Source organism: Myotis yumanensis, unplaced genomic scaffold (genome assembly GCF_028538775.1).
Source record: "Myotis yumanensis isolate MYYU_CA2020_CCGP unplaced genomic scaffold, mMyoYum1.0.hap1 SCAF_16, whole genome shotgun sequence".
NCBI lineage: Eukaryota > Metazoa > Chordata > Mammalia > Chiroptera > Vespertilionidae > Myotis > Myotis yumanensis.
Window position 1 is genome coordinate 10404500 of NW_027223767.1, and position 24282 is coordinate 10428781.

Genomic DNA, 24282 nt, shown 5'->3' on the forward strand with positions numbered 1-24282 from the left:
GTTTATACATCCAACTTTAATCATTAGAGGCAGGAAGAAAATTTGTTTAAATAACTGAGTGTTTTTAAGTAAGTTCATTTAGATTGTAAAGCCATTGTTCACAGTTATTTTCCATTACTTTGCATCATCACAGTGTCAAAAATGGGGGTGTGTGGAAAAAAGGATAGAAAAGCATAAAGAGAAAAAGTTCTGAACACACTTGGGGCATTACAAATGTTGCTGATTGAAACATCAATTCCTCCACATTTCTCAACTGATACAAAAGATAAAATGGAGGCTAAAAATGTCACAAAAATTAAGCTACCAGTATGAGACTTTCAAATCAATGATCTAATCTTTCAGAACCTTTACATAGGACACAAGAGTGATCCTTAAAAGCAGGGGTGAGGCACTCGTTGTTTTGACTCAGTGGATAGAGTATCAGCCTGTGGAATGAAGGGTCCCTGGTTTGACTCCTCTTAAGGACACATGCCTGGGTTGTGGGCTCAATCCCCAGTAGGAGGCATGGAGGAGACAGCTGATCAACGATTCTCATCATTGATGTTTCTTTCTCTTTCCCCCTCTCCCTTCCTCTCTGAAATAAAAAAAAAAAGCAGGGGTGAGGAAACAGGCATGGCCATGAAGCCCATTAACCACAGGTGAGAGCGACAGGACAATGCCCACCCACATCCTGGGTCCTTGTACAACTGGGTTTCTTCCCTCCAGGTACACCTGGTCCTGTGCTGTGTTGCCCTCAATAACCCGCAGCCATGAGTTCCGACTCTGAGATGGCAGTTTTCGGGGCGGCTGCTCCTTACCTCCGAAAACCTGAAAAGGAGCGAATTGAAGCCCAGAACAAGCCGTTTGATGCCAAGAATTCTGTCTTTGTGGTGGATCCTAAGGAGTCCTATGTGAAAGCAACAGTGCAGAGCAGGGAAGCAGGGAAGGTGACGGTCAAGACTGAAGGAGGAACTGTGAGTTAAACAAAAAGGAGGGGAGCGGCATAAATGACCTTTTTCTCCTACTTAGTTGATACACATTGGCTCCTTCTTTTCTTTACAGACTGTCACAGTGAAGGACGATCAAGTCTTCTCTATGAACCCTCCCAAATATGACAAAATCGAGGACATGGCCATGATGACTCACCTGCATGAGCCCGCTGTGCTGTACAACCTCAAAGAGCGCTATGCAGCCTGGATGATCTACGTGAGCGCCCCTTGACATTACTTTTCAATAACTCTATGAACTGTGTTAGCTAAGCCAAATTAAAGACTTTAGTTTCAGACTTGGCTACAGCAATTTTATCTTAAGACTAATCATTTGGTTAGTGTTGTAAATTCTGAAAGTGTGCGTGTGGAAAGCCTTCTACTTAAAACTGAATTAGTTGGAAAACTGAAGCATTTTGTGAAGCAGTGGGCCTTAGAGGGAGGCAGCAAATGGATGAAACCATTAAGCATTATGAGAACTTAAGGCTCAGGTCCCTTAAATGCACTACTTAGGTCCCTCTCTCCATGTTTCCAGGGCAGATTAATGAGGTGACTACTGACTGAGCTACCTTATCATTTCCCACAGACCTACTCGGGCCTCTTCTGTGTCACTGTCAACCCCTACAAGTGGCTGCCAGTGTATAACCCTGAGGTGGTGTCCGCCTACCGAGGCAAAAAGCGCCAGGAGGCCCCGCCCCACATCTTCTCCATCTCTGACAACGCCTATCAGAACATGCTGACTGGTGAGCCAGCCCATATTACAATTTCCATAACCACTTATAAATTATTTGTATACTGATAACACAGAAGACAAAGGACCGGTACTTTGAAAATAACATGTTCAGCACACACATGATAATAGCACTAATAAAATAAGGGTGATATATTTAGATAAAATGTACCAGTTCCAAAAATATAAGGAGTTTTGCTTAGATTTCTATGCTAAAATCCAAATTAATCAATGCAAATTCCAGCTCAAAATTAACTAAATTTAGGCATCAACTATGCATTTTAATTATATCATCTCTTCTAAAGAGTAAAGCTTGAAATTTCATACTGAGAAGTTACCAGTTACTAATTAATATCATGACAGGATTCTGAACTATGAACCAGGTGACTGATAGGACATGAAACTATTATTCACTCACCTGATACTGAGTATTCACATAGCTATTATGATGAAATAATGCATTACATATTTTATCACATTAAAGGAAATGGAAGTTTAACACACTAATTAGCACATCTTTGGATACTTATTTTTTTAAAGTATTTGTGAAAATAGCAAAGCACCAATTGATACAGTTATTACTTTTGTGGAAGTGGGGAGTTTTAGAAGACAAGTTTGAGTTTACAAGTACTGTATTAATCTATGTGCCAAGTTTTGTGGTTTTTAAAAAACATCTTGGGTTTCGGTTTCTCTTTTGCAGATCGTGAGAACCAGTCCATCCTGATTACGTATGCATATTTCATGCCTTTATTTTCTGTTGAGTTCTGATCCTTGTAGTAGTTACTTCTACAGCCTTAGATTCTGACTTTTTCCTTCTGTCTGGAATTGACAGCGGAGAATCTGGTGCAGGGAAGACTGTGAACACCAAGCGTGTCATCCAGTACTTTGCAACAATTGCAGTTACTGGAGAGAAGAAAAAAGAAGAGCCTGCTTCTGGTGGCAAACTGCAGGTGGGTATGACGTTCAATTGAGGATGGAAGAACCAAAAGGCTTTTACAATGTGACCCGGTACTTCAGAATCATGGCAGCCAATTGCATGCAATGCCAGACTGGGAAAATAACCCTTGGAAGGACTTGTGAGAATGAAATATATTGGCAGGTTCAATATGCAAAAGTTCTCACAACCATTTAATTAGGGGGAAAGGTGGGCCTGAGGATATGGAAATCAAGACCATGGCACTGGAATGTCGCCCTCCCCACAATTTGTCCTCCTTCTCACTCATTTTAGAAAATCTTACCCAAAAGTTACAGGCTACTATAAAAGGGGAAAGGAGAATGGGGAAGATCAATGAGAAGTTACTTTAGCAGACTAAAACTCATCTTTTGTAGAGTTTCTCTATCTATCTTATTCAATTATCTTAAGGGGACCCTTGAAGATCAAATCATCAGTGCCAACCCCCTACTGGAAGCCTTTGGCAACGCCAAGACTGTGAGGAATGACAACTCCTCTCGTTTTGTAAGTTTCCTCGTCTTCTTTTCCATGTGAGAATTAGTATTGCCTCTCCTATACATCTGATAGCAATATCTTTTGTATCTATTTGTCCGTAGCTATAAAGAACTAGTGTCTGTCTTTTAATACATACAATAAGTTCTCCTTTGCCTCTTTAAGGGTAAATTCATCAGGATCCATTTTGGTGCCACAGGCAAACTGGCTTCTGCAGATATTGAAACATGTAAGTTAATAAATATTAATGATGGAGTATCTTTTTCTTTGGAGTACATATTAAAAATCTTACTCTCATCTTTTTTCCACTGTGACCTTTTCTGTTAAATGTGCCTAATCTCACTTTCTAGATTTGCTTGAGAAGTCTCGAGTTACTTTCCAGCTAAAGGCTGAAAGAAGCTACCACATATTTTATCAAATTATGTCCAACAAGAAACCAGAGCTTATTGGTAAGAAATATCTTTGATTTCTACCAAGAAATAGTGACAGCCCTTCTTAGAAGTCCCTCTGAAATATTTTTATAACCAAAGTAACTCTGTCTATATTTCTTTCCCATGTGTTCAGAAATGCTTTTGATCACCACCAATCCATATGACTTTGCCTTTGTTAGTCAAGGTGAAATCACAGTGCCTAGCATTGATGATCAGGAAGAGCTGATGGCCACGGATGTAAGTAATAGATACAAAGCAAGAAAAGCCAAACTCATTTTCCAGTGTACAACACTCTCCTCTGTTAGAGTAGACAGCATTAGCAAGAAGAATATAAATAGGCAATACTGCCTGTCAGGCTTTCCTTTCCCTGGAATAAAATTACAAGGTATTTCAATGCCCCTGCCCACCAACATGTATTAGAAACTTCAAATGTCTATAATAAATCTTAGGTCTTTGTCATTCCTTGGCTAATTGACTCATTTTTTTTCTTATCAGTCATTTTTGGTTAATTTTTGTGCTCCAATAGTGATGTTTCTCTTCTATTTTATGGCAGACCCTGGACCCAAGAATCTGAGAAAGATGTCAGAAAGAAATGGGAAAATATTTTAAATTTTTTGTAACTAAATATGAAATCCCCACATTTCCTTTATAATCAGATGAAAACACAAAATCTTTTCTAAGTATACCTCTAAGGGCTAATTATATATGCCTCACCTCCCTATGCAGTATAAGAAGAAATGGATTATCTACCTCAATAATATTCTTTTTGAGACTCCATGAAGCCTTTATATTTATCTTTGGAACTACAGATTATCTCTCCCTCCTCTTTTTTAAAGGATTATTACTCTGGCTTATTTTCTTTATACATATTTTGTGTTTTCCTTTGAATTTCTGAATTATCAATCTTCTTTGATTATTAACTTTAATACCAATGGGAATATCCCAATATTCCCAAGATGGTACCTTAAAGTTCCTTGCAATTATAATTTTATTTTAAAATATTATTCTCAAGGAGTCTGTGAACTATGTGTGTGCCTTTATCAGCTCTTTCTCTATAACATATTGTATACGTATGTCCAAACGTGATAGAGTTGAGAAATATCCGCTAGTGTCAGAAGTTAAAAAAATGTAGCAGTCTCGCTCCAGGACTTCTGTAGTAATGTCTCAGTTCTGTAGATAGGTAATCAGTAAGCTGGGGCCAGAAGCCAATAGTCTGAGGAAAGAGGAAACAGAGTGGTAAATAACCATACTTTCCTCCCTGTGCCTGCCCCATTGAATGAGACTTTTGAAAGCTTGGCATGGGCAATTAAGAAGGGAATCAAAATCTGATAGAGAAAAAAAGACACAGATATATTTCAATAAAAGAAGAAATTTCTTTCCACAATGTCTGTCCCCTACATGAACAACGATCAGGTGAAGTTCACTGCCAGGTATCTCATGGTCAGCTAAGCTGTGGCCTGATATCAGACAGGCATGTGGAGAAAAACTCAGGCCATTGCTGCTGTCCTCCTATCCTCCTCCCAACTGCATCCTTCCTGCGCCTTAGGGTGGAAAGACAGACTTTGAATATGTATTAGGTTAGGACAATGTAGGAGAAGAAGGAGCAAACACAGACTTGTGAGGCTGGAGAAAAGAGCAAGAAAAGCCCTGAGACAGTAAGAGGATGCACAGCAAGGCCAGGCTAATAATGTGGAGAAATGGGAAATGCACTGCCTCTGAGTCCTGACTGAGTGGGTGTAGACAAATCATATAACACCTTTACTGTCCACATGACTCAATCGGAAGGCATACATACCTCTGGGTGTTGCTATATAGAACAAAATGGTGATGAATATGAGTGCCTTTTGAAAATGAAAAAGTGTTAGTCAAATATAAGACACTGTGATGAGAAAAAAGTGGGAGGAGTATCCTAAGTCTGCCATAGTGATAATTGTGAGGTGAATTAAACTCAACTCTTTTCTCAGAGTGCTGTGGACATCCTGGGTTTCAGCGCTGATGAAAAGGTGGCCATTTACAAGCTCACAGGAGCTGTGATGCATTATGGGAACATGAAATTCAAGCAAAAGCAAAGGGAAGAGCAAGCTGAGCCAGATGGCACTGAAGGTAGCACTCCCTGTTGATACCTTTTGATTGACAGAACTGACATCATCAGCTCCTCAGAGACGTAGACCATATTTTCATTTTCTTTACTTGCCTGGTGATGGGAAATAGTATTAGGGGGAAGAAATGACATACTACCTGGTGTTTTACATGCTGAGCAGGTTTGTGGAGATGTGATTTCTGCCCATTCCATTCTTCATTGACTTATTGCCAGCTAGTATTTGCTATTTGATTAAAATATTTATTTCAGTGAAAAAATAACAGATCTAAAGTTTGCTGTCACTACACCCCTAAGTTAGAGTTTCTCAAATTGCTTTTATCATGGCCCACTTTAGGTATGTTTTAAATATCACACAGAGCATCAATTATCCAAGTTCCAAATTATCATCTAAAAAAAAATGACTAAAATTAGCATGAAAGGTGGCAATTTTGAAGCTATATCAGCAAATGAATGTTTTGCTACATTACTCTTCAAGCAAAAATATTTTTCCTGTGTCACTGTCATTCACAACTTCAGTTGTATAAACCTTGATTTGTTTCACCATCCTCACCTTGTTCATGCAGTTGCTGACAAGGCAGCCTATCTCCAGAGTCTGAACTCTGCTGACCTGCTCAAAGCCCTCTGCTACCCCAGGGTCAAGGTCGGCAACGAGTATGTCACCAAAGGCCAGACTGTACAGCAGGTAAACATGACTTAAACCTCCAGATTTATTTGAGCCACAGGAGACTTAAGGGTCCATCATTATTTTCAACTAAAAAACTGAATTACCTTTGTTCTTAAAGGTGTACAACTCAGTGGGTGCTCTGGCCAAATCCGTCTACGAGAAGATGTTCCTGTGGATGGTCACCCGTATTAACCAGCAGCTGGACACCAAGCAGCCCAGGCAGTACTTCATTGGGGTATTGGACATCGCTGGTTTTGAAATCTTTGATGTGAGTAATGAATTTATAGAAAATTAACAAATGCAAATCCCTGGTCATTTAAAGCATAGAGCATTAACAAACAAGTTGGGGAGATTGGTGGACTGGGTGAAGAAGGTAAAGAGATTAAGAAAAAAGAACACTCATAGACACAGACAACAGCATGGTGATCAAATGAGGGGAATGATTTGAGGGGAGAGACAGAAGAGGGTATAGGGGCTATATGATAATGGAAGGAGACTTGACTAGGGGTGATGAGCATACAATATAACATATAAATGATTTATTATAGAATTATACACCTGAAACATATAATTTTAGTAACCAGTGTCACCCCAATAAATTCAATAATTATTTTAAAAAGGGATGCATGATGAGGGTTTTCAGGAGGTAAGACTTAAAAATTATGGGTTGGGTGGCTAGATTATGAAATACTTTCTTATATTAAAGATTTAAAAATTCATATAATAAAAAAAATGTGTGCTCTGCTACACATTGTTGAGTAAACGTCAGTCAGGTGGTCAAGTGAAGTTGATTCTGTCATTCAAGTCTATTATATCTTTCCTTTCTACCTACTTTTTCTATAAATTATTGAATGGGATATTAAAATCTTCACCTATCAAAAAAAAAGTACAAAATGGAATTTGTACTAAAGAAGGGTCTTTGGAGAGATATGACAACTAGTAAATAGGTATAAATAGAAAAGAAAGTTTTAGTCTTTTAAGTCTAGAAGTCTCAAAATTGGTCCATGAGTGGATAAAGTACTCAACATCAATCCCAGATCCATGTAGATGAGCATAAAAACACTTTCTTAAATGAAATGAGGATATTTAAAAGATGTCTTCATTTAGCAGCATTTTGCCTGATATGCATGATTTCAAGCAGCTACTTGAGAAGCAAAGTACTGAGGAGTCAATTCTCTTTTGTTTAGAATTATGTCATATGTTAAGAAAACAATCCAAACCTTTGTAATTTAAAAAATCATATGCCTTAAATTCAGAAGGAAACATTAGTAGCTGCTTTATAGGTTACAAATACCTAAGTTATGAGTAATTTCCTATATCTATTGTTTCCTATAGTACAACAGCCTGGAGCAGCTGTGCATCAACTTCACCAACGAGAAACTGCAACAGTTTTTCAACCACCACATGTTCGTGCTGGAGCAGGAGGAGTACAAGAAGGAAGGCATCGAGTGGGAGTTCATTGACTTTGGGATGGACCTGGCTGCCTGCATTGAGCTCATTGAGAAGGTTTGTATGACTTTTCAAGCCTTTATAACATGACGAAAAAATAGTCCACATTCCTATGTTTGAAACCACAATCCCAGTTTTCAAAGAACAAGCAGTAGCATTTTATGGTATATCTGTGCACTCTGATCAGTTGTGAGGTGTGTCACAGTGATGTTATTAATGAACAAAGTAATTTGTAGAAAATGATTACAACACACACATGTACACAGTCACATTTATCCCACTTAATCACTTCATTTTCCCTCACTGTCATTCCTAAATGATCTTTTTAAAAAATCCCTTTATTGATTAAGTTATTACACATGTGTCCTTATCCCCACATTACCCCCCATCCCCCCCTCTCATGCTCTCACCCCCCTGGTGTCTGTGTCCGTTGGTTAGGCCTATATGCTTTGCATATAAGTCCTTTGGTTGATCTCTCTCCCTTACCCCCACCCTCCCCTACCTTCCCTCGGAGGTTTGACGGTCTATCGATGCTTCTCTGTCTCTGGATCTGTTTTTGTTTATCAGTTTATGTTGTTCATTATATTCCATAAGTGAGTAAGATCATGTGATATTTATCTTTCTCTGACTGGCTTATTTCACTTAGCATAATGCTCTCCAGTTCCATCAATGCTGTTGCAAATGGTAAGAACTCCTTTTTTACCGCAGCGTAGTATTCCATTGTGTAGATATTCCACGGTTTTTTATCCACTAATCTACTGATGATCTTATGCATATGGAAGAAAAGAACGAAATTACAGCTAGTCTTCTGAGTATTGTAATTCCCTCTAGTGAACCCAGGATGGTGAATTGTGCATGTGTAATTCTTCATGTGCAGAATATGTCAAGATGTCTTAAAGGTTGGAAAGTTAACTCTTCAATTGTTGCAGTCATTAAGACTATGTGACTACTGAGTAAGTTGATGATGACTAATAAATAAGCCTTTCTATAGCCTTATCTGGAAATGAGCCCTAAATTCCCCATTATCAAGGGGTAGAGGAATAGTTCTATCAGTTATGAAGATGTTAAAACTCATCAAGCAATCACAAAACACTTTCAAAACTGGAGTGGGAACTCATCATGTACCTACTGATAACAATAAGGCATATTGTTACGTATGAACCCTATTCTAATCAGTGGGAAGAGTAAATGCTATTGCCATGTAGGAAAACTTCAAATACTAATGTCAAAATTCATAAATATATGAGAGATGAGAGCATAAAAGCAGACTAAGTCTGTGCAATTTGGGGAAAAGTACTTTGGTGACACAATATCTCTACTATTCATCAAAACTATATAGTCCTCAGAAAAGGCATTTGTTTTTCTGTAGTATTTCAGTTTCTGGAATACCCAAAATAGTTTTTGGGAGACAATTTGTGACTAAAGCAAAATCATCAATATTGAATGTTAAATCAGGCTTTCATATCAAATTTGCCACTGAAAAGAGTCAATCTGCTTACACAGCAAAACCATATTAGTATCACTTAACTCCACAGTTGTGGGGAACATAGCTTACAGTACAAATAGTTTTAATGATACACATGAGATGCACTTTTCTCCTGGGAATGGATCATTTCTAGTCATTATCCGTAATTTCTCTTCTCTTCATACTTTCATCATGTCTATATTTGAGGTGAAGGAAGTTCACTGTCAGTAGGGAAGAAAGTATTTAGACATGTACATTTATGGAAGAAAGAATTCAGTTTTGAAATAGCAGTTTCAGAATTTAATTTTATACTCTGAACATGAAACTTATAAAGCGGCACCTGTGGGCTTTAAAAAAAATGGAGTCTTTCTAGCAAACATATTTCCCATATGTCCTTGGTACATGATTATTTCAGATTTCAGTGGTAGAGAAGGCAATAAATTAGTATCATGCCTACTTAATTTCTTATCATTCCAAGTCTACTTTTGGAACATTATGTTTTCAGGTTTTCATCAAGCACATAAATTATTGGAGCATATTTTTTTCTGAGGGACTCATCACTACTATACCTTTTTTCTACTCTTAGCCTATGGGTATCTTCTCCATCCTGGAAGAGGAGTGCATGTTCCCCAAGGCCACAGACGCCTCCTTCAAGAATAAGCTGTATGAGCAGCATCTTGGAAAGTCCAACAACTTCCAGAAGCCCAAGGTTGTCAAAGGCAAGGTTGAGGCCCACTTCTCGCTGGTGCACTACGCGGGCACCGTGGACTACAACATTGCCGGTTGGCTTGACAAGAACAAGGACCCCCTGAACGAGACTGTGCTTGGCCTGTACCAGAAGTCTGGATTGAAGACTCTGTCTCTCCTCTTCTCTGGGGCTCCAACTGCTGAAGCAGGTCATTTTTTTAAATTGAATTTATTAAGGTGACATTGGTTAATAAAATTATATAGGTTTCAGGTGCACAATTCCCTAATACATCATCTGTATATTGTATTGTGTCTCTTTTCATCACCATTTATCCTCCCTTTACTCTCTCTACTATCTCTTCCAACCCCCTTCCCTCTGGTAGTCACCATACTGTTGTCTGTGTCTATGAGTTTGGGGGTTTTCTGCTTGATCCCTTCACCTTTTTTATCCAGCCTCCCTCCCCTCCCCCCTAACATTTGTCAGTCTGTTCTCCGAATCTATGTCTCTTTCTATTTTTTTAGTTTATTGTTTTCATTAGATTCCACATATAAGTGGGGTCATATAGTGCTTGTCTTTCTCTGATTGGATTATTTCACTTAGCATAATACTCTCCAGGTCAACCCATACTATCACAGAAGGTGAGATTTCCTTTTTTTTTTTTTTAAATAACAGCTTAGTATTCCATTGTGTAAACACACCACAACTTTTTTATCCACTTATCTACTGATGGGCATTTTAATATTATAAATATGCTTCTAGAGGCACAAATAAGAAATACACTATTTATCAGAGATATAATTATAGCAAAAGCTAACATGAAAATACTGGCCAATATGATCTAATGAAATTAAGGATATTTAATAATTGTGGTAGGGTCTTACAGTCATAGACCAGGACTAAAATTAATACTACGGATCATTTAGTCCATGGCTTTCTTTCAACAAGAAAATAGAGACTCAGAGAAGTTAAGTGACAGCTCAGAATCATACATCTCATTTCTATCATTTTAATAGTATTGATTCCTTCAAGGATCCATCTAAGCTGAAGAGGAAATTCCTGTCAGGGCACTAGTGCTTAAGAAATTAAAGTTCTGCTCTTTTCAGTCACCTAAGACCAGATATACAAGTACGCATAGGAAAGCACAGGCTAACAGAAAATAGGACTTCCCTGCAGGTTAGCAGAGGCTCACCTACTTAGGACCAAGCATGCAACCTGCCTGTTTTCTGGGGGATGTGTGGCCTACGGAGGCCTTACCACTCTGTCTTCCTGGCCACTCCTCCAGGAGATAGACTTTGCTTCTTTGCATTAAAGAAATCCCATCCCTTCCCCAAATCTACCCTTTCTAGACAGTTCTTTTCATGCTGTAATTTTCCTGAATACTCATAATGCAAGCCAATGCTTATATTTTCCAAATCTAGAGTTGAAGGAGGAGAGATAGGAAAAAAATAGGAATAATACAAATGAATGAGTGCAAATTTAAATTACAAAGGGAATTTTGACTGTTCTAATGTCTATGGAGAGTACTCACAAGGCTGTTGCAAATCACTGTAATTTCTCTATTTTATTTTTCAGACAGTGGTGGTGGAAAGAAAGGTGCCAAGAAGAAGGGTTCTTCTTTCCAGACAGTGTCAGCTCTTTTTAGGGTACAGTATATTTTTGAATTCCAAATGATGACTTTTGTAAAGAAATTAAATGGTTATCACTTAAAATTTTTTAAAGAAATCCATGGTGAAACAAAAAAGTAGTGATGTCCTAAAAATAATCTGAAAAATGTCTCAGTTAAAATTTAACAAGAGGACCCAGACTGTGTCTGTTCACATCAAACCTTATAATAAATTAACCACATGCTCTTTAAGTCCCAAATCTAAAGGATCTGGCATTAAGCAAATTTCACATGAAATCGAACCCTTTCTTAAAAACAACCACTGTATTCAGTTACATCTATTTCAGATGACCAAAGTCTTAATATAAATTTTCTCTGATTGGCAGTGCTTGAGAAAAATAAAATGAAATTGACTGGTTTTGTGTAATCCATAATTTTCTATCTATACACCATATATATTATTTCTCTTTGTTATCATGATTTGTTCTTCATTGAGACAGCTCATTAAAACGTGAAATAAGAACTCATTAATTACAGATCATTGATAGGGACTCTTATGTAAATGCCACTAGAAATTACCCTAAAACGTTTCATATGGTTTTATAGGAGAATTTAAATAAGCTGATGACCAACTTGAAGAGCACTCATCCCCACTTTGTACGCTGTCTCATTCCCAATGAAACTAAAACTCCTGGTAAGATATTTCTGATATCCAAATAAGACTCCGGTGTGACTTTTCATTAGACTTTTAGACACAAAACATATCTTTCTTTTAGGGGCCATGGAGCATGAACTTGTCCTGCACCAGCTGAGGTGTAATGGTGTGCTGGAAGGCATCCGCATCTGTAGGAAGGGATTCCCAAGCAGAATCATTTATGCAGACTTCAAACAAAGGTTTGTGTCATTATTTATCACTTTCAATGTGCTAGTCTGTATCAAAATTGCCACGTATTTCAAATATTTTTTCACTTTTCCTTGAATACTAAAATGCGATTATTTGAAAGGTGACCATAAAGAACGAAGTCTTGGTTTATATGATCATAAGTTTTTCATCATCTTTTTGCAAGTTTCAAATAAAGCACTGTTTATTTGAATGCAATCTTTTCCTCCAAATATCAATAATTTTGTCAATGACAGCTACCAAGAGTTCTACCTTTTTTATTTCAGTAAAGATAAGCCATATTTTAATATTCTTTTTATTCTGACAGATACAAGATTCTAAATGCAAGTGCTATCCCAGAGGGTCAGTTCATTGACAGCAAGAAGGCTTCTGAGAAACTTCTAGGTTCTATTGACATTGACCACACCCAGTACAAATTCGGTCATACCAAGGTACCACCAATGCAAATGTCTATCTATCATAACTTCATTTCCTTTGGATTTTCTCATGAATGAAAATAACATATTCAATTTGCTCTTGGGCAAGGTTTTCTTTAAAGCTGGCCTGTTGGGAACTCTAGAGGAGATGCGAGATGATAAGCTAGCTCAACTCATCACACGCACTCAAGCCATGTGCAGAGGGTTCCTGATGAGAGTGGAATTCAAGAAGATGATGGAGAGGAGGTGAGGGATCAAGTGCAAGTACCCCTTCTCCACATTTTAATAGTTAAATCTAATGAAGTCATTACTTTTGTTGAGGAATGGACACATTCCACATACTTTTTGATTTGCATCTTTTTTTCTTTCCTACAGAGAGGCCATCTTCTGCATCCAGTACAATGTCCGTGCCTTCATGAATGTGAAGCACTGGCCCTGGATGAAGCTGTATTTCAAGATCAAGCCCCTCCTCAAGAGTGCGGAGACAGAGAAGGAGATGGCCAACATGAAGGAAGAATTTGAGAAAACCAAAGATGATCTGGTTAAATCAGAGGCAAAAAGGAAAGAACTTGAAGAGAAAATGGTTGCTCTGATGCAAGAGAAAAACGAACTACAACTCCAGGTTCAATCTGTGAGTACTGTACATTGCACAGTTCAGCCATATCTTATTCAATCACTAGCTGACTTGATATGAGAATTTTTTTAATTTAAGGTTTATAAATAAATGGTTTCCACTGAAATATTTAGTGTAATTGTTTGCCTTTCAAAAATACCAAGATTAAGACCTAAAGAAGCAATAGATGCAAAGTCACAAATTATGTTGCATATGTTCATATGTGCATTCAATAGTTGCAAAGTCACAAATTATGCTGCATATGTTCATATGTGATCATCAGTGAGAAAACTCATAAAAAATACCCTAGGCAATTTCCTTTCTTTATAGAACCTTCTCTTAGATTAGAATGTTCTTTCATTACTGACCTTTCATGGATAACTATTTGGAGGAAATCTGTTATTATATTTAATCATAATCATTTGAAATTACTAACATTTTGTCCTCCTGATTTTTTAGAATTGTCGTTAGTTGGCATATATGTGTTGACCAAAATGGTCGAGTCACTGAAGTTTCCACCTTTTAATTAATTAGTATGTGTTTGCAGATATAGCTTAGACAAATAAAAATAATTCATTTCCCCCTTCAGGAAGCTGAAGGCTTGGCTGATGCAGAGGAAAGATGTGACCAGCTGATCAAAACCAAAATCCAGCTTGAAGCCAAAATCAAAGAGGTGACTGAGAGAGCTGAGGATGAGGAAGAGATGAATGCTGAGCTGACAGCCAAGAAGAGGAAACTGGAGGACGAATGTTCAGAACTGAAGAAAGACATTGATGACCTTGAGCTGACACTGGCCAAGGTTGAAAAGGAGAAGCATGCCACAGAGAACAAGGTACAAATCATGATCCATTTTAGAGTATTTGCAGGGGTTAGCTTGTTACCAAAATATTTTAATTGAAATTTTATCTTTAAATTATTGAATTTGATAAGGAAATACAGTCATAATTATGTCAACTACTTAGTCTTTAACTTTATCTCCCATTATTTTTCAGCTACATAGGCCTGGGTTAGTTTGTAGTTTCCCTTTTCCATCAGGCTGACATGTCCTAAGAGAGTACCATGTTTTTCATCAAGACTGCAGGATGTCATTAACATTCCTGTAAATTTTTCAAATTTAAAGGTGAAAAACCTCACAGAAGAGATGGCAGGCCTGGACGAAACCATAGCTAAGCTGACCAAGGAGAAGAAGGCCCTCCAAGAGGCCCACCAGCAGACCCTGGATGACCTGCAGGCAGAAGAGGACAAAGTCAACACCCTGACCAAAGCTAAAACCAAGCTAGAGCAGCAAGTGGATGATGTAAGTGTGAAAAACCCAGTGTTTTCCCTTAAGATGAAATAAAGAATGTAACACATAACCATAAATGATGCTCATAAACTTTTAAGTATTGATTTGGGAATAATAAGTAAAGTTCAGGCTATTTGGTGTATCTTTTAAAATTCTCTGGTGTATCTTTGAAGGCTAGTAGCATAGGGTTCAGTGCTTAAAAACTAAAATAAATAAAACCCACTAAAAATTTAGCTTGAAGGGTCTCTGGAACAAGAAAAGAAAATTCGCATGGACTTAGAAAGAGCCAAGAGAAAACTGGAGGGTGACCTAAAATTGGCCCAAGAATCCACAATGGATGTAGAAAATGACAAACAACAACTTGATGAGAAAATAAAAAAGTGAGTATGAAATAATGCAGTTGTAACCTTCTAATTGTCAGTTCAGATGAAATACATGCTTTAACGATCTGTAAAATAGTACTTCATGGCATATGGGAAAAAGACATCTTTCATTTTTTATTTAATGAAAATAGTAGATGCTTGACATGTAAAACATGTACTACTCACTTCCTCAACACCAGCATTATAAAGACGTTCAATTATACACACACAAGAAGACTGGTAGGAGAATTGACTGTGAGCTAATGTGATACTCTTATAACAGGAAAGAGTTTGAAATGAGCAATCTGCAAAGCAAGATTGAGGATGAACAGGCCCTTGGGATGCAGCTGCAGAAGAAGATCAAGGAGTTACAGGTGAGTCATAAATTCCACCTTTTCTAGGCATTACAGGAATCAAAACTGCCATGAATTCACATTAATATTGTTATTCCCAGGCCCGCACTGAGGAGCTGGAGGAGGAAATCGAGGCAGAGAGGGCCTCTCGGGCCAAAGCAGAGAAGCAGCGCTCGGACCTCTCCCGGGAACTGGAGGAGATCAGCGAGCGGCTGGAGGAAGCTGGTGGGGCAACTACAGCCCAGGTTGAGATGAACAAGAAGCGGGAGGCTGAGTTCCAGAAAATGCGCAGGGACCTGGAGGAGGCCACCCTGCAGCACGAAGCCACGGCAGCTGCTCTGAGGAAGAAGCACGCGGACAGTGTGGCTGAACTTGGAGAGCAGATAGACAACCTGCAGAGGGTCAAGCAGAAACTGGAGAAAGAGAAGAGTGAGATGAAGATGGAGATCGATGACCTCGCTAGTAACATGGAGACTATCTCCAAAGCTAAGGTTTTTATTAACTTGTTTAACTCATCTTAATCTGCAACAAGTCAAAATGATCAAGTTTATATAGGACAATCTAATCTAACTATACACATTTCATTACCTCAAGTATTAAAATTATTCCTATTAGATATCACTACATTGAACTGAATTATTTCATTTATATGTACAAATCACTTTAAACTTTATGAAAGAATGCAATTTAAAAAAACTTATCTAAAAACCATATTATATGTTATACAGAATCTAAATGATGCTGTGTTTTCTAATCATTTCCAATATCATTTTCATAATCATTTACTTATTCATTCAGGCAAAATTATGTGCCTCTCCATGCAAGGCACCATGCAGAAAGTAAATAAAACTCAGCCCCCTTCCACAAGTACTTACAGATCTCCAAATACCAGACTTATAAATAGAAATATATCATCTTACTGCTTTGTACTTCCAACCACAGATAAACTATGAGAAAATGTGCCGCACACTAGAGGACCAGCTTAGTGAAGTGAAAACAAAGGAAGAGGAGCAACAACGCTTAATAAATGAATTGTCAGCCCAGAGGGCACGTCTACATACAGAATCAGGTCAGTAAATAAATATGACCATCCTGTGCAGTGGTGAAGAATGAAAGGCCAGCTTCAACCACTGTATACCTATCAAATACAAATCATGTCCACCCACTTACCATTGACTTGTTATGCTTTCATCTTTTTATTGTGAGGTGGTAAACAATTATTTATTAGTTATAACTAGAAGAAAATTAAGCTCTTTGGGCTGGGAAAACTTGTGTTGCCTCTGAATTACTCAAAAACCCCTAAATCCTAAGATATAAAAGAAAGCTCACACATTTTTGAAAGAGCAAGAAATAAGCTTCTCAACAGCATCAAACCTCGAGTTATTCTTTCCATCAGCTCTATCTCTCTATATAAAAGGCTAATATGCAAAGTGTCCCCTCGGGAGTTCAACCGTGAGACTGGGAGTTTGATAGCTCACTATGACATGTGCTGACCATCAGGGGTCAGCATAGAACATGGCTGGTGACCAGTGGCAGCAGCTGCTGCGGGGCACTGAGGGAGCAAGGGAAGGAGGAGGCAGGGAGGCCAGGAGGTGGGGAACCTGATTGGCCCTGATCGCCAACCAGGTCTAGGGACCCTACTCATGCACGAATTTCACGCACCGGGCCTCTAATATGAAATAAGAGAGTTCTAATGTTATTTCATTCTTTAAATTATTCTTCACTTAGACAACAGAACTACATCACTCATGTTTTGTGATTTCACAGGTGAGTTTGCACGACAGCTAGATGAGAAAGACGCTCTGGTTTCTCAGCTATCCCGAGGCAAACAAGCATTTACACAACAGATTGAGGAATTAAAGAGGCAGCTAGAAGAGGAGTCTAAGGTGAGAATTCTCCAAATGATTCTTTCAATCCCTTGAACTTTGCACTGTGGAACTTTACATAGAGAATATCAATGATCAGAACATAAACTTATAAACTTTTTGGGTGGTTCAGGCCAAGAATGCTCTGGCCCACGCCCTGCAGTCCTCCCGTCACGACTGTGACCTGCTGCGGGAACAATATGAGGAGGAGCAGGAAGCCAAGGCTGAGCTGCAGAGGGCAATGTCCAAGGCCAACAGTGAGGTTGCCCAGTGGAGGAACAAATACGAGACGGACGCCATCCAGCGCACGGAGGAGTTGGAGGAGGCCAAGTACGGGCTCTTAGGGTCGGGGGGCGGGGAGGCAGTGGAAAGAAACAAAATTTAAAAAACAGCAAAGGAAAATACAAAAGAAAGAGAATATTCAGGGCATAGAGATAGGTAAAAGATTTCAGTCTATTTTATTGCAGAGTGAGGGGTTCTACCATATTCTCCTCCTTACAGCCCCATGTATATCCATTGGAAAATGGGCCAAGACCAGAGCCCTCTCCCCATTCTGGCCTATTACAAACGCATCTTAATTTCTTTCCACCAAAATGAATAATTATCAGTATACCTTTCTGAATTAAGTAGATTTAATTTTTTGTTAATATAAGGAAAAACAGAGTCATTGAGACTACATGTTGCAGTTATATTATTATGAATATTATAATTAACACTAATCAATTTATCTCTACCTGGAGTATTAAAATTTCAGAATAAGACTATCATACTCTTTCATCACTTAACTAACAACCAGTATCAATGAGTTTATTCACTAATAACACACATTAATTGTGGAATAAAACTCATAGGAGTTACAGATGGGAAGAAAATAACTATTATGTTCCTAGTGAAGGCAGCTTCCCTTAATATGATTTATATCAGTATTTGTTAGAACTAGATAGAATGAGAGGGCTTGGCAAGCATTTGCAGAGGGGTATTCTAGATTAAGAGTGTGGGCTGGGAGAGCAGTAAGATTGGAGGATATTTGGGGAGTGTAATAATGGAATAATATTCATTTTCTGGGCTATAAAAAGCCAGAAAGTTACTAACTGTGTGACATTAAACATGTCACTTTGGGCTAGGTTCATCATTTGTGAAGAGGAGCACAGATGAAAATGTAAAAGGATCTTATTCAATACTAACATTCTTTGATGATATGACTTCTGTTCATGGTTGTCACTTGTTTTCAACCTCTGCCTCACATCCTCCCATTGCTCAACCAGCTAAAGTGCTTAATTTCAATCTCTCTCTCTCCACCTCCTCCACCACACACACACACACACACACACACACACACACACACACACACACAATGGCCTCATAAATATGTCTGAAACCCCTGAGATGAAGATAAGAATTCACTGGGGAAAACAGAATTCTAGAAGAGATAAAATGGATATTGAGGAGATATTTTAGAAAACCGTAATGATTTGTAGACATAGGAACAAAAATCATGGGAAAAATATGTTTCTGAGTGAGCAGCTTTATCAAGTTGACTGCGGTAGCTTTGACACTGCTGTGTCACTCACACTGACCTATTTCTCAGGAAGAAGCTGGCCCAGCGTCTACAGGACGCTGAGGAGCACGTGGAAGCTGTGAATGCCAAGTGTGCCTCCCTTGAGAAGACCAAGCAGAGGCTCCAGAATGAAGTGGAGGACCTCATGCTTGATGTGGAGAGATCTAATGCTGCCTGCGCAGCCCTGGACAAGAAGCAGAGGAACTTTGATAAGGTGGCCCAGCCTGCTTAACCTTTATCAATGCTTACTTGGTCTTCCTTTCTCCTGACATTGGCTGATGATTTACTGCTTTTTAGATCTTATCAGAATGGAAACAGAAGCAGGAGGAAACTCAGGCTGAACTTGAGGCCTCCCAGAAGGAGTCCCGTTCTCTCAGCACTGAGCTGTTCAAGATCAAAAATGCCTACGAGGAATCCATGGACCATCTTGAAACTCTAAAGAGAGAGAATAAGAATTTACAACGTGAGTCTTTATAATCATTCTATTTCAAAAATGGTAGGGAGTTATTTCTTCCCAATTTTTCATTTTTCTCAACTGAATTTGGTATTTTATTATTAAATTATAGAGGAGATTTCTGACCTGACTGAGCAAATTGCAGAGGGAGGAAAGCATATCCATGAATTGGAGAAAATTAAAAAACAAATAGATCAAGAGAAGAGTGAACTACAGGCTGCCCTAGAGGAAGCAGAGGTACATGTTTCATTTGCTCACCGATACATTATAAATAAGTTGGAAAATTAATAGCAATGGAGATCAATCATGTTTCAAACTTTTAGGGGATAACTCATATAATTCCGTAAGAAATACTGTACTGTACCTTGGGAATGCAGAACTAGTAGGCTAAATTAAGATGTATGAAAACTTGAGTTTTTAAAATGCCTTCTTTAAGAAATAATGCACACAAAAAAGCTCTTTGAACTTTACATTTAGGTAATCTAAATGTTGCTTTTTCAAAAGGCATCTCTTGAACATGAAGAAGGCAAAATCCTTCGCATCCAACTTGAGTTAAATCAGGTGAAATCTGAGATTGACCGGAAAATTGCTGAAAAAGATGAAGAAATTGATCAGCTAAAGAGGAACCATCTCAGAGTTGTGGAGTCCATGCAGAGCACCCTAGATGCTGAGATTAGGAGCAGAAATGATGCCCTGAGGATCAAGAAGAAAATGGAGGGAGACCTTAATGAAATGGAAATTCAGCTGAACCACGCCAACCGCCAGGCTGCTGAGGCCCTGAGGAACTACAGGAACACCCAAGGAATACTGAAGGTACATCAGGATAAACACACACGGCGTCATACAGTCTGAGTGTCATTGTGTAACTCAAATTTTAATATTGTATGAGGAGTATATGCCATAAACCATCCAAATAATATGGTATCAGTTGAAATTTTTATGTACACAACTAAAAAATAGCTTAATTCTGGAAAGCCCAGGACAGAGTTCATTTTATCATCTGAAGAGAAGACAAAGTGGTGACAGGTGAAGAGGCAGAGGAAGTGATGAGAGAGTATTAGTTACACACTACAAATAAATCACTTCATTTATCTGGACTTCATTTGTTCAATATACATAAAATGATATCATTAGATTAGCTGGTATCTAAGAATACTTTCCTAATCCAAAATTTTGTAGCTTACATCATACTACTTTTCTATGATTTGGGATAAAAATAATATAATATCATATTCTTTTGAATAGAACTGCTATTCTAGGCTACAAAAAAAAATTGTCATTAAAGGGACTTGCAGAATTTTCCTATCTAATCATACTCTAAGTTACTAAAATCAACGTGTGTACATGACCCTAAATTGGTATTTGCTTTAATTGAAGCATGAGCAAGAGTCATTTTCTCTTTCTGTGTAGGACACTCAGCTACATTTGGATGATGCCATCAGAAGCCAAGATGACCTTAAAGAACAACTGGCCATGGTTGAGCGCAGAGCTAACCTGATGCAGGCTGAGATTGAAGAGCTAAGGGCATCCTTGGAACAGACTGAGAGGAGCAGAAGGGTGGCAGAGCAAGAGCTTGTGGATGCTAATGAGCGTGTGCAACTCTTGCACACCCAGGTGAGATTCAAGACTATGGATGAATAAATGCACTCCCTGAAGCTGAAGACAATTTGAGAGAATAAGCTTGTTCATAAAGTCAGGAGTAATCTTGGCAAGGTTTTGGAATTCTGAGAATGTAGATCAGTAAAAACATTCTGGGGCCTACCTGGTTCCCAAGTATACTTATGGGCTGGCATAATCATATCAATGGGAAATATTTTGAGTTCTACAAACATTAGAAAAAGAACACAGAAGACCCCCTATTAATAACCATATATACAACATTGGTGGCCATATTGTCTCTTGCAACTCTAATGGCAAAAAGATAAGCAAATAAAAAAGAGAAAAAATAAGCCCACGTAATATTTATGCATCATGTGTGCACATAAAGCTAACTTTATGTGATATTTAAAAAAAGCTCTTAAGTTCAAACTCATGCAAGTAATCATTACTGCTATTCAGCATTTATATGGATTTGTTACACAATAGTGGTTTCTCCTCACAATAGCAAATAAGCAGCCATTGTAGTATGCATATATTGCCATAGAAAGATGGTCACAATATAGTAAGTAAAACAAGCAACTTAAAGTAATATATATACATAATCATCTTATTAAAAACATCCAGAAGGATAAACAAAAGTGTGATAAATGAAGAGTGTAATTATTCTTAGTCTCTTTTTTGCTAATTTGTATGTTCTATTATTTTTACATATATTATTACTAGAGGACCAGTGCATGAGATTCATGCACTTGTTGGGTGGGGGGGCGGACTGGGAGGCAGTTCCTCAGCCGAGCCTGCGCCCTCTCACAGTCCAGGAATCCTTGGGGGATGTCCGACTGATGGACATTCTTAGCACTGCAGCGGTGGCAGGAGAGGCTCCCGCCACCACTGCTGCACTCGCCAGCCAGCTGTGAGTGCTCTCAGCTTCTTCATTGAGTGTCTGTGTCATAGCGACATGTTGTTCAGCTGTTCAGTAGATTTGCATATTAGCTTTTTATTATATAGGATGCTGTGGCTCAGTGGTTGAGCATTGATTATGAACCAAGAGGTCACAGTTCAATTTCTAGTCAGGGCACAAGCCCAGGATGCAGGCTCAATCCCCAGTGGGGGGCCTGCAGGAGGTAGCTGATCAATGATTCTCTCTCATCATTGATATTTCTATCTCTCTCTCCCTTTCCCTTCTTCTCTGAAATTAATAAAATTATATTTTTTAAAATTAAATTTTAATAGCCCTGGCTGGGCAGCTCAGTTGGTTAGAGTGTTGTCCTGATACGCCAAGGTTGGGGGTTTGATCCCTAGTCAGGGCACATATAACAATCAACCAATGAATTCATGAATAAGTGGAACAACAAATTGATGTCTCTCCCTTTCTCTCTCTCTCTAAAATCAATAAATTTTTTAAAAATTAAACTTTACCTGGAAGAATTCAAGAGAATTTTTAATAACAGAATAATGAGTAGAAAGAACAGAAGGCATAAACTTATAATCAACTTTTGATTTGGTTTTTATTCTGAACACTTCGTTGGCCAATAATTTATGCCTATGTGCACTAAGAAAACTGATAATGTAAATATTTACAATTAAATATGCTTTTCTCCTTTCTTCTTAATTTAAAACAGAACACCAGCCTGATCAGCACCAAGAAGAAGCTGGAAACAGACATTTCCCAAATCCAGGGAGAGATGGAGGACATTGTCCAGGAAGCTCGCAATGCAGAAGAGAAGGCCAAGAAGGCCATCACTGATGTGAGCGAGATGAACTTTTGTTTTGCTGATACACATGTGCCACCTGCCATTACCAGGTTTCCTTATTTTCTTGATTTTACTAACCAGGCGGCCATGATGGCCGAGGAGCTGAAGAAGGAGCAGGACACCAGCACCCACCTGGAGCGGATGAAGAAGAACCTGGAGCAGACGGTGAAGGACCTGCAGCACCGTCTGGATGAGGCTGAGCAGATGGCCCTGAAGGGCGGGAAGAAGCAGATCCAGAAACTGGAGGCCAGAGTGGGTTTCCACCACTTCATTTCCAGCCTGTCCACGCAGCTAGTTACAGCCAATTGTTGAACACCTTTGTTCTTTTCCAGGTGAGGGAGCTTGAAAACGAGGTTGATAATGAACAGAAGCGCAATGTGGAGACAGTCAAAGGTCTTCGCAAACATGAGAGAAGAGTGAAGGAACTCACTTACCAGGTGACCAACCTTTCCATCTTTTCCAAATTTCATTTTCAAGAAAATAAAAATGAGTTCTTTTCAAATAATGACACTATCTATTTGCTATCTTTTTCATTTCAGACTGAAGAGGACCGCAAGAATGTTCTCAGGCTGCAGGACTTGGTGGACAAATTACAAACCAAAGTCAAAGCTTATAAGAGACAAGCTGAAGAGGCTGTGAGTATCTTCAGTGAGAGAGAAAGGTTCAGGAGCAAGTCCAGGTTTTGTGGAGCCTGACGTTTACAGAATTTAAGCAGTGTTCTTTAAGGCAAAGAACATAAAATTGGGAATACAAAATTAGGTTTGAAAATGAGAATGTATTTAGAATGAGAAATTTTTATCACAAATTACTGGAGCCTTTGAGATTCGGGTTCATTTCTTCTAAGACCTCTTTAACAATTTTCCAGACATGTTCACACAGAACTGCTTCTTGGTTACAACCCAATTCCTTCCCTGTCTATAACACTCCACAACTCCCATCTGGAAGTCCTATATTCCCAGCACTCATAGGGACCATACAAATGAGAGCTCTGAAGTTTGTCTTATTTAACTTAATGATAAATCCTTCTCAGGACATTTCTTTTTCATTTGGATGCAGTTATCTTTCTTACCCTGTTAATTCAGAAACCTTCCTTAAGGCTTTCTGCACCCAATACTACCACTGTAGCTATTGTAAAAGTTTGTTTCACAGAAACAAGATTGATTCAGATTTCCACTATGTTGATCTCCCTGTGGTCACTATAGCATCTTAAGTTTGCCAGGAAGAGTTAAGTACGAAAGATGGAACAGGGAGGTTGTAAGCCCATGCGTTCATTGAGGCGAGTATGTGGGATCCTGTGGCCCTAATAGCAGAACCTTTTGCTTTCTCATTCATGAAGCAAATTCTGTAGCTGCTTCTAGTAATAAATAAGAATCGGAAATGTCAAATGTTCTTATACTCTCTAATGCACTTTTCCCCCTCAGGAGGAACAATCCAACGCTAATCTTGCTAAATTCCGCAAACTCCAGCACGAGCTGGAAGAGGCTGAAGAGCGGGCAGACATCGCCGAGTCCCAGGTCAACAAGCTGCGGGTGAAGAGCCGCGAGGTTCACACAAAAGTTATAAGTGAAGAATAATTCATTCTAAT

General features: G+C 38.6%; 1 protein-coding gene across 1 annotated transcript; it reads left to right on the forward strand.

Moving 5' to 3' along the window:
- The first annotated feature begins 749 nt into the window (after positions 1 to 749).
- Positions 750 to 24282, forward strand: LOC138994247 (myosin-4). Its single transcript, XM_070394028.1, has 38 exons — positions 750 to 953; positions 1042 to 1185; positions 1552 to 1708; positions 2396 to 2423; positions 2528 to 2645; positions 3059 to 3151; positions 3305 to 3368; positions 3490 to 3588; positions 3704 to 3807; positions 5535 to 5673; positions 6235 to 6353; positions 6454 to 6603; positions 7671 to 7841; positions 9836 to 10145; positions 11510 to 11580; positions 12147 to 12234; positions 12317 to 12434; positions 12749 to 12872; positions 12967 to 13103; positions 13233 to 13488; positions 14060 to 14302; positions 14591 to 14767; positions 14990 to 15135; positions 15401 to 15491; positions 15572 to 15961; positions 16413 to 16539; positions 17238 to 17356; positions 17469 to 17665; positions 18924 to 19107; positions 19191 to 19356; positions 19460 to 19584; positions 19852 to 20160; positions 20758 to 20961; positions 22566 to 22691; positions 22779 to 22949; positions 23030 to 23134; positions 23237 to 23332; positions 24119 to 24282. The coding sequence occupies exons 1-38, from the start codon at positions 750 to 752 to the stop codon at positions 24269 to 24271; spliced, it is 5823 nt and encodes a 1940-aa protein (XP_070250129.1). The 3' UTR covers positions 24272 to 24282.

Excerpts from the sequence above, each read along its gene's own strand:
- LOC138994247 (XM_070394028.1), top strand. The coding sequence starts at position 750 with ATGAGTTCCGACTCTGAGATGGCAGTTTTCGGGGCGGCTGCTCCTTAC. Across the intron at positions 16,540-17,237 it reads ACGTCTACATACAGAATCAG|GTGAGTTTGCACGACAGCTA; the intron begins GTCAGTAAATAA and ends GTGATTTCACAG. Across the intron at positions 17,666-18,923 it reads GAGGAGTTGGAGGAGGCCAA|GAAGAAGCTGGCCCAGCGTC; the intron begins GTACGGGCTCTT and ends CCTATTTCTCAG.